General features: G+C 41.8%; 1 protein-coding gene across 1 annotated transcript; it reads right to left on the bottom strand.

Moving 5' to 3' along the window:
- Positions 1 to 340: 340 nt before the first annotated feature.
- On the bottom strand, positions 341 to 2411 carry LOC129722654 (gelsolin-like). Its single transcript, XM_055676266.1, has 3 exons — positions 2265 to 2411; positions 1452 to 1684; positions 341 to 1394 (listed from the first exon to the last, which is right to left on the bottom strand). Exons 2-3 carry the CDS (start codon positions 1677 to 1679, stop codon positions 453 to 455), a joined length of 1170 nt encoding a protein of 389 aa, XP_055532241.1. The 5' UTR covers positions 1680 to 1684; positions 2265 to 2411; the 3' UTR covers positions 341 to 452.
- Positions 2412 to 10811: the final 8400 nt, after the last annotated feature.

Here is a 10811-nt window from a genome sequence, read left to right as displayed (position 1 = left end):
ACATGCAAAATGTGCCGAAAACAATATCGATAACGAATTCTCTCAACTAATCTAGTTGATCGAGACCGCATTAGCCCCCAGGCTAGCGTGCGATATTGTTATTGTTATTACCATTTAACTTATCGATGAAAAAACTATTTTTTTTTTGGATCACAAGTTTTTAGGCCGCTTCAGTTTTCTATCTTATTGAATTTTCGTGGCAAATAGGATTAAATTATTGCTACAAATAGCGGAGAGTAGCGCAACTAACCAATGTCTACAAATAAAAATGATTTTACTCGTGGAAACAACTTAAATCGTTATTATATAAACAAAATGGGTAACGAAAAAGAAATTACTCTTCAATATGAAAACATGGTTTATTATTTGTTCATTACTTCGAGTAAGCGATTTAATAATCTCATTATCCGCTAAAATTTTTCAGATCTACTTTCAGGAACCCAAATTACAGATTAAACTAATCTGGATCCGGTGGATCCTGCATCACGCCACGTCTGGAAGAAATGTTTAAAGGGTGCGGTTTCGGCGTTCTGCACAATTCGTTCCACCGGTGTCCAGGCCGGATACTTTTTGGTCTTGATAAATTCCTGAGCTCGGACCAAAGCCTGTGTCTTTTCCTGCTGGGATGCCGTTTTGCCGATCCAAACGTACAGTCCGGAACCGCTGTCCAAAATGAACGAATCTTCACTTTTGAGCATTTCTTGTTTCAGTGGTTTTTGAGTGATCTGTTCGACCGTCAGTTTGCCACCTTTCGAATCGGTAACTTTGTAGAGGGAAACCAGAGCTGCATCGGCCTTTTCGAAGGCAGCGTCTTCCTTGGCGGCGGATTGCTCCGGAACCAGACTGGGTGAACCTGAACCGAGCAACTTGAAGAAGTCCTCCTGGTCAGTAAGCGATGAGAATTCGTCTATGATATGAACCGTCGCACGTCCATTGTGGTCCTGATCACGGACGTCATTAGCGACGTTGATTGCCTTCAGTTTCTCAACGCGGTTTGCTTTCGGACCAACGTACACGTAAATGTTTCGGTCGGTGTCCAGGATGAAACAATCACCTTTGTTCATGGCGGATACAGCCAGTTCGACCTGGCGAAGGCGAATATTTTTGGCACCCTTGACCTGGAATAGACGTTTCGGTTTGGCGGCATTGGTGTCAACATGCTTGAAGCCGGAATCGACTCCACCCTCCAGATAGCGAACACCTCCTTTGAAGTAGCTTAGGAAAAGATTGGATTCCGATCCTTCGACCTCACGGTGTTGCACCGGAACTCCGTTCAGTAGGTCATCCAATTGGACGGTGAGAATTGCTGCCGAACCGGCTTCATCTTGGCTGGTCTTCAATCCCAACCAAAAGTGAACATCGTACGATTTTTTCTTGTTCTTATCTTCAATGGTCTAGAAAGAGAAAAACTCTGTAATAAATATTTTAACGTTTTAGAAAGTGGATCTTACATTTAGAATTATGTACGAGTCACCGGTATAGAACTTTCCGAATTCCGCTTTCGGTACGGCAACGGGTTGGAATCTTTCTACACGCCAAACTTCTAATCCTTTCGATTGGCCGGCGTTGTTGAAGGCTGGAATGTTCAGCTTTCGGCTTGGGTTTCCACTGGGAACAGTCGCTGTAAAGGCGACGCTCAAGGTGATGGCCAGAGCCGCCAGTGATTTGAGATGAAACATTTTTCTTATTTTGTGAAGAAAAAGATAGTTAGAATTTTGCTTTACTATTTGTTTATGTTGTCTAGGTTTCACAAAGTCTTAAACTTGAATATAAATATTTGATTTGATAATAATACGGCTGTTCTCATATAACAATTTTTACTAAATACAAATTTTTGAAATGCCCATTTGTTGAAAACCAATTAAATATTATGACTTGGAATATTCCATTAACTTTTCATAGATTTTTTTCATTACGATTACGACAGCTTTACCAGTACTAGCTAATCGACTGCCTCAGACAAAAAGACGGTTTTGTATACAAAACAGCCTCACATGATTGTCTTCGCATGACATCAGAGGTCAGTACAACGATTACCGTCATAGCATAGCTAAAGAGTTTCAAGGTTTTTTGCGTATAGTTATTATAGCCCAAGGGGCTCACTGTTATATTATTAAATTTTTTCTGCACTTTAACAAGGTTTCAAAGTAACGTAAATTAATACTTTAAATCAATACTTTCACTTCACAATTATGTGCTCTTTTTGATAATTCACCACACCTATCTCATACCTAACAGTGATATTGACCCAAGCCGGCACTCACCGTTGTTGTATCTGTAAATTGCCGCTGCTATTCAGTGTGTCCGCTTCGCTCAACTTCTCCGTTCAGACTGAAGTCGATCTAGGAGTCAATTTATAGCAATAGCTTCGCGATCGTTGTTTGTGTTTAGCTGTACTATAGGCTGTACTCGATCGGTCGGGCGCTGATAGACTTCTAGGCAAGTGGGAAATAATACAGTGGAAATGAAAATAAACAAGAACTAATTAGTAGGGTTGATGTTTCCAATTTAAAGGTACTGGCCGTATAAGATACTTTTTATAAACAGAAAAACAGATCAATGATATCGTGTCATGATGAATGGATTCTTGGTGTTTAAATAACTGGATCACCGATCGGGTCTAGCTATGGATAAGTGATAAAATGATTAATTTGACATTTTGGTTCATACTGGGTGCTGTAGTCAGATGAATCGAGACAGACTATAAAAAGGTTACCGAAGGAATATCTTAATATTTTAAAATGACTCTATTAACGCCGTTATTGTTCCGTCGGCGACCGGCAGTTTTTTTTTTCAAGAGTGCGGTTCTTGTATCAGCAATGACTTTGTACTCGATGCACATTTTCAATGAGATGAACTATGAGAGAGTAATTCCGTGGAACATGACGTTCGAGCTCGTGTGCTCTCTGATAATGGAAAGTAATCCGCTCGCTACAATTACACTATCTTTTTTAATAGCTTTATATTCTGTTGATATATTTTGATTGAGAAATTTTCTATGAATATTTTTGCGTTGTATCGTATCGTAAACAACCGCTACCGCGTTCGGATGGCTGACATGTATGTAAGCTAAATAAATGGGTATTTTGTTACTAAAGCTATGCCGTTTCATAGAAGAGTGACCTTTTTCGAGAATCGATCGCTGATAAGGAAGAAATTGCAAGAATTCGACTTGTTTTGATCAGCACGATGCACGGTACCTTTACAACCAGAGAATCTAGTTCCTGCAGCGTGTAAGAGGAAGTGCCGATGAAACTTGCCCCAAGAAAACTATTTTTTGTATTACTCCTTGTGGAAAGGACACTTTTAGATAGAGAGAAGTGTATAGAGATTTTAGCCAATAGGTTTTACATAGGAAAAAGTGACATTTATTTATTTTGATACATTACACTGAGGTCATTCTCTACGCGGGGGATGCGTTTCAAATTTGTATGGACCCGCGTAAAAAACGACTTTTTTATAACGAAGAAAATCGTCCTAAAATGTTTGAGTATTTACATAAAAAATTGTGCTTTTTTCCGAAAACTAGAAAACAAAAGAAAGATTATAGATTTTCAGCAATTCCTGTGAATTTTGGCCTTTCCTGGATTCAGCATTTTTTCGCTTGTGCCATCCAGTGTTGTATATCCTAAATAACCCAAGTATTTTATCAACCGACCAACGATTTCCTACAATTTCACAATGAAAAGAGTATGTGATAGAATTTTAATACATCGTGATACATCGGCTGCATGATAACTGGATAATACTGAAGCAAATCTATAAAAATTCATATTATATTTTTAATTTTTTTCGATTGCATGCTGATATGAAAGTGTAACACACGAGAAAATATTTGTTTTAAATTGAACTCAATTAAATTAAATTTAATTTAATTTAATTTATTTATTTCGTCAAGCGAATGTAGACTACAGTTATAATAATATAATGTTTTCTTATATTCTATACATTATTCCCAGTAGTTAGTCGTTTTTTGATTTGATTTCTGCCCATAGTGATGTCGATATTTTCGCAGTGCTGATTATAGTGACGCATCATGCGATTTATTGGGCAATTTTTTGAGCAGTTAGTTCTGTGAGAGTTTTCCGACAATATTTTACGATTTCTTAATTGACGACTGGGTGCATAAAAATTTAGTTGCGATAATAATTTAGAAGATTGCACGCGTTGAGCAATAACGTCATTGATAAAATAAAGCATTGAAAGTTCGCGGCGTTCTTTAAGTGCTTGTATGTCTATAAGCATGCAGCGTGCTTCATATAATGGAAACCGAAATGCTGTCCAATTTAGCTAACGAAACGCGTACAAAAAAAATGTTTTTGGACAGATTCAATGCGTTCTTCATCATTCTGTGCCGAACACGCATCAGTATAGGACGTGTTTGGTGATCGCTCCGATAGAATATAAAACAAAAGACGCGCGAGCAAGTGTTGGCATTGTTTGCCTGGTCGAGTGAAGGTTCTAGGTCGCCCGCCTTTGTGCAACTGTTTCGCATCGTGGCTGTTTGCTGGTGCGTAAGCCGATTTGGCTGCTAAGTGATTTGTGCTACAGCAGTGGACGAGAATCTCAACACAAAGGAGGAAAAAGAAGAAGCCAACAGTTGACAGCGAGTTGTGTCGCTGTGCTGAGTGATCACACACCCGGCTCGCTGCTGGTGGCTGTTTGGAGCTGCTGTATTGGTGCTGCTGGCTGTAACGGCTGCAGCTTCGACCGTTCGGACAACCAACCCTGCTGAAAGGAGAAGTAAAGAGGTACGTGTTCTGTCGGCGCTTGTGCGCTAGATTTAGCGCGATGGATGTAGATCCCTCGCCTCCCGTGCCACCATCCCCGAACCCCTCCGACCCTGTCCCTCCTGCCAACCCTTCCTCTGTTAATTCTCCAGTCCCCCCTCGCCCCAGGCTTTACCCGGACGGATCTCAGGGCAGTTATACTGTTTTCTTTCGGCCAAAAGCAGGACCGAAATCGAAACCGTTAAACATCCTGCAGATTTCGAAAGACCTGACGGAGGGGTACAAGGCCGTGACCGAAATCTCCAAGGTCAGACACAACAAGCTCCGTGTCGTGGTCAGCGACCTGGAACAGGCCAACGCTATTGCTCGCTCCGAGCTTTTCACACGCGAGTATCGCGTTTATATACCCACACGAGACGTGGAGATCGACGGTGTCATAACCGATTCGTGTCTGTCGGTCGAGTGTATCTTGGCAAGCGGTTTTGGCTGCTTCAAAAATGCTTTGTGTCACGACGTAAAAGTAAAGATCATAGATTGCAAGCAATTGCGGTCTGTGTCTCTTGTCAACGGCACAAAAGTGTACACTCCGTCAGACTCGTTTCGGGTTACGTTTGCCGGATCTGCTCTCCCTAGCCACGTCTCGATCGATCGGGTTCGTCTGCCTGTGCGATTGTATGTACCCCGTGTTATGAATTGCACCAATTGCAAGCAGGTAGGCCACACAGTCGCCTACTGCTGCAATAAGGCACGATGTAGCAAGTGTGGAGAAACTCATGCGGACGATTCTTGCAGTGTAAATCCTGAAAAATGTATTCACTACGGGGAAAATCAGCATGAGCTCTCCACATGCCCGGTGTACATGCAGCGCAGAGATAAAATCAAGCGGTCACTTAAGGAGCGTTCAAAGCGATCTTACGCTGAGATGCTGAAGAAGACCGTGACCACTTCTACCATAACATCGAACCCCTTTGATCTGTTGTCCTCTGATGAAACCGATTCTGACGATTCACCAGCGGGAACTACTTATGCCAATCCTAGGGCATCTAGAAAGAGGAAAAATATTTCCTCTCCTAAACTTCCCCGAAAAGGTCCTAAGATTTCCCAGAGTGAAATGAAAGTTACAAACAAACCAAACAGTGCTGCGGAAAAACCGAAGCAAACTCCTCCTGGGCTTGCAAATTTAAAGTCCCAGAAGGAGTTCCCAGCACTGCCAGGAACATCTTAAACCCCAGTTGTTCTTTTTGCACTCCCAGTTGATGAAACAAACTCTGGATTAGTGAAATTTTCTGACATTGTGGACTGGATTTTTGAAACTTTCAATGTACCCGATCCAATTAAAAAATTTCTTACAGCATTCCTCCCAACAGTTAGATCATTTTTGAAGCAGTTGACTGCCCAATGGCCCCTCCTTGCAGCGATTGGATCCTTCGATGCCTAATTCATCTGCGTATACGAAGGATTCTATCTCTGTCTTGCAGTGGAATTGTAGAAGTATTCTATCAAAAATGGATTCATTTAAAGTTTTAATAAATAGAAACAAATGCGATGCATTCTCCCTTTGTGAAACTTGGCTTACTTCAAATATTGATCTTAACTTCCATGATTTTAATATTATTCGCCTTGATCGAGACACCCCATATGGAGGAGTACTTTTAGGGATTAAAAAGTGCTATTCTTTCTATCGTATTAACCTCCCCTCGATTCCAGGCATCGAAGTTGTCGCATGTCAAATGACAATACAAGGTAAAGAGCTTTGTATTGCCTCAATATATATTCCTCCCAGAGCACAGGTTGGGCAACGGTTGCTCTTTGTTTTAATAGAACTTCTTCCCTCGCCACGTTTGATTTTGGGAGACTTCAACTCTCATGGTGTGGCTTGGGGTTCCCCCTACAATGATAACCGCTCCTCTTTAATCTATAACCTTTGCGATGACTTCGACATGACTATTTTGAACAACGGTGAAATGACACGTATCCCGAAACCTCCAGCGCGCCGAAGCGCTTTGGATCTATCCTTATGTTCGACGTCGCTACGGTTGGATTGCACATGGAAGGTAATCCTCGATCCTCACGGTAGCGACCATCTGCCTATTCTTATTTCAATTACTAACGGTTCAACTCGCATGCGACCAATTGACATTCCGTATAACCTCACACGGAATGTCGATTGGAAGTTATACGAGGAAATGATTTCAAAAGCGGTCGAGTCGATTCAACATCACCCACCACTTGAAGAATACAACCTCCTCGCGGGCTTGATTCTCGACGCCGCGTTGCAAGCCCAAACGAAGAAATATCCCGGCGTAACGATCAAAGAACGGCCTCCAACTCCGTGGTGGGACAAAGAGTGCTCCGATGTCTACACGCAAAGATCCGACGCGTTTTTGGCCTTCCAGAAGGGAGGTATACCCGACGACTATATACGGTATTCGGAGCTTAATACCAAGCTTAAAAGCCTGGCTAAAGCAAAGAAACGCGGATATTGGCGTCGGTTCGTGAACGAGACGTCGAGGGAGACATCGATGAGCACTCTTTGGAACACAGCCCGAAGAATGCGGAATCGCGTAACGGTCAACGAAAGCGAGGAGTCTTCAAGTCGGTGGATATTTGATTTTGCCAGGAAAGTATGTCCGGACTCTGTTCCTGAGCAAAACATTGTTCGCGATGCGTCTCCGGGCCACGACGCGATAGCATCACCTTTTACGATGGCAGAATTTTCAGTTGCCCTCCTGTCCTGTAACAATAACGTGCCTGGGTTAGATAGAATCAAATTCAACTTGTTGAAAAATCTACCCGGCAATGCCAAGAGGCGCTTGTTGAACTTGTTTAATAAGTTCCTGGAGCAAAACATTGTACCGCAGGATTGGAGGCAAGTGAAGGTGATCGCCATCCAAAAACCAGGGAAACCAGCTTCTGATCACAACTCTTATAGGCCGATTGCAATGCTATCCTGTATCCGGAAATTGATGTAAAAAATGATACTCCGTCGTTTAGACCATTGGGTCGAATCAAATGGTCTACTATCAGATACTCAATTTGGCTTCCGCCGATCCAAAAGAATGTATGATTGTCTTGCGTTGCTTTCAACAGATATTCAGCTGGCGTATGCTCGCAAAGAACAAATGTCTGGCAAATTCATGCACGATAAGACAACTTGCAGACGACAGTGTAATCTCTGTTACAGGAGCCAAAGCTGCCGATTTGCAAGGACCATTGCAAGATACCTTGGACAATTTGTCTGCTTGGGCTTTACAGCTAGGTATCAAATTCTTTCCGGAGAAGACTGAGATAGTAGTTTTTTCTAGGAAGCATGAACCTGCTCAGCTACAAACACAATTAATGGGTAAAACAATTTCTCAGGTTTTGGTACACAAATATCTTGGTGTCTGGTTCGACTCTAAAGGCACCTGGGGTTGTCACGTTAGGTATCTGATGAAAAAATGTCAACAAAGAGTGAATTTTCTTTGTACAATAACCGGACAATGGTGGGGAGCCCACCCAGGAGACCTTATAAGGCTTTACCAAACAACGATATTGTCTGTCATTGAGTACGGGTGTTTCTGCTTCCGCTCCGCAGCAAACACACATTTGATCAAACTGGAGCGAATACAATATCGTTGTTTGCGTATCGCCTTGGGTTGCATGCAGTCGACCCATACGATGAGTTTGGAGGTCTTAGCTGGAGTACTACCATTGAAAAACCGCTTCTGGAGCCTGTCTTCTCGCATTCTTATCAAATGTGAGGTCTTGAACCGTCCTGTGATTGAAAATTTTGAAAGGTTAATCGAACTTAATTCTCAAACCCGTTTTATGACATTGTATTTCAATCACATGTCCCAAAATATTAACCCTTCTTCGAATATTCCAAATCGTGTCGACTTATCAAATACTTCTGATTCTACTGTGTTTTTCGATACATCCATGATAGAAGAAACTCGTGGAATCCCGGATCATTTACGCGTGCAGCAGATCCCCAAAATTTTTTCCAATAAATATCGAAACATCAACTGCGACAATATGTTCTACACTGACGGATCACTTCTTGATGGGTCCACTGGCTTCGGTATTTTCAATAACAATTTAACCGTCTCCCATAAGCTTGATAATCCTGCTTCTGTTTACGTCGCAGAATTGGCTGCAATTCAGTACACCCTAGGGATTATCGAAAAAATGCCCACAGACCATTATTTCATCTTTACGGACAGTCTCAGTTCCATTGAAGCTCTCCGATCGATGAAAAATGTTAAGCACTCTCCGTATTTCCTGGGGAAAATACGGGAACATCTGAGTGCTTTATCCGAAAAATCGTATCAGATTACCTTAGCGTGGGTCCCTTCTCACTGCTCGATACCGGGCAATGAGAAAGCGGACTCTTTGGCTAAGGTGGGCGCAACAAACGGTGGAATTTATGAAAGACCATTTGCCTTTAATGAATTTTTCTCATTTGTACGTCAGAATACGATCATCAGTTGGCAAAATGCTTGGACCAGAGGGGAACTGGGAAGGTGGTTACATTCCATAATCCCCAAGGTGTCGACGAACCAGTGGTTCAAGGGGTTGGATGTAGGTCGGGATTTCATTCGCGTGATGTCCCGGCTTATGTCCAATCACTACAGATTTGACGCGCATCTCCGTCGTGTTGGGCTCGGGGAAAGTGGTATCTGTGCCTGTGGTGAAGGTTCTCACGACATAGAGCACGTTGTTTGGTCATGCCCTGTACACCGTGACGCCAGGTCTAAATTAATAGCTTCCCTGCAGGCCGAAAGTAGGCAGCCGGCTGTTCCTGTTCGTGATGTCTTGGCGAGCCGTGACCTATCCTACATGTCCCTTATATACGTTTTCCTGAAATCCATCCACGCCCCAGTTTAATCCTATTCCCTTCCGCCTACATCCAACCAGACGACAAGAACACGTTAAGACCCCGGATCCGGAAACAGCAACTAGACCCGCACGATACTCTCAGGTCCCGAGGGAGACAACCCAATATGCCAGTCCGTAATATCTTGGCCCAGCAGCGGAACATGTGCTTACCTATGGCAATGAAAACCATCATACAGTAAACCAGTGCTTTTAATGCAAAATATTATAGCCTTAAGTTACATTTAGTTTCAGCTCGTAGTCGGCAGCGAGGATAAAAAATTTGCTTTTAGTTATTAAGATACTTTAGAAAGTAAGCTACCAGTTATAATCGGCGCCGTTAAACATTAAATTGTATTTGTGCCGTGTCAAATAAATTATAGATGAACAAAAAAAAAAATGCGTTCTTCATGTGTTACAATATAGGGATTCCATACAATGCAACAGTATTCCAGAATTGGTCGGACGTATGTAAAATATAATAATTTGATTGTATGTGGGTCTTGAAAATTATGGCCGAAGCGTTTTATAGAGCCCAACATACTATTTGCTTTGTTGATTATTGTGTTATAATGTTCTATGAATGTAAGTTTGGAGTCTAAGACTACGCCTAGGTCCCTTACGATTTTGCATTTTTCTACTGGTTGGTTTTCTAAGAAAATGTCTGTTGGTGGTGTTACTGTTTTTCTGCTGAAGGCTATTGAATTACATTTTTGCCTTTCTCCTAGAAAGGTATAGCAATCACTGGAAAAACCGAAGGTATAAAAGTGTTCCCAACGGCCGAATGTCATATACCACTCGACTTCTTTCGACGAACTGAGCATTTTCTGTATGTATGTATGTGTGTGTGTGTGTATGTGTGTATGTGTGTATGTGTGTGTGTATGTGCAACTTTTTTTCTCACTCACTTTTCTCAGAGATGGCTGGACCGATTTTCATAAAATTAATTGCAAATGAAAGGTCTAGTTGCGCCATAGGTTTCTATTGAATTTCATTGAAATCGGATTTTTAGTTTAGAGGTTATGTATCAAAATGTAAAAATCACGAAACATCAATATCTCAGAAACCACAGAACCGATTTCAAAAAAAACTGGTTTCAAATGATTGGGCTGTTCCCAAAACCCTTAACTTTTGAATTTCGTTATGATTGAACATATGGTTCAAAAGTTATGTGAAGAAAAGTTATCCTGAGGTTGTTTAAACTCACTCATTTTTCTCAGTGAT

This window comes from Wyeomyia smithii, chromosome 2, assembly GCF_029784165.1.
Source record: "Wyeomyia smithii strain HCP4-BCI-WySm-NY-G18 chromosome 2, ASM2978416v1, whole genome shotgun sequence".
In the NCBI taxonomy this organism is placed as follows: domain Eukaryota; kingdom Metazoa; phylum Arthropoda; class Insecta; order Diptera; family Culicidae; genus Wyeomyia; species Wyeomyia smithii.
This window is presented reverse-complemented; position numbering and strand designations above follow the sequence as displayed.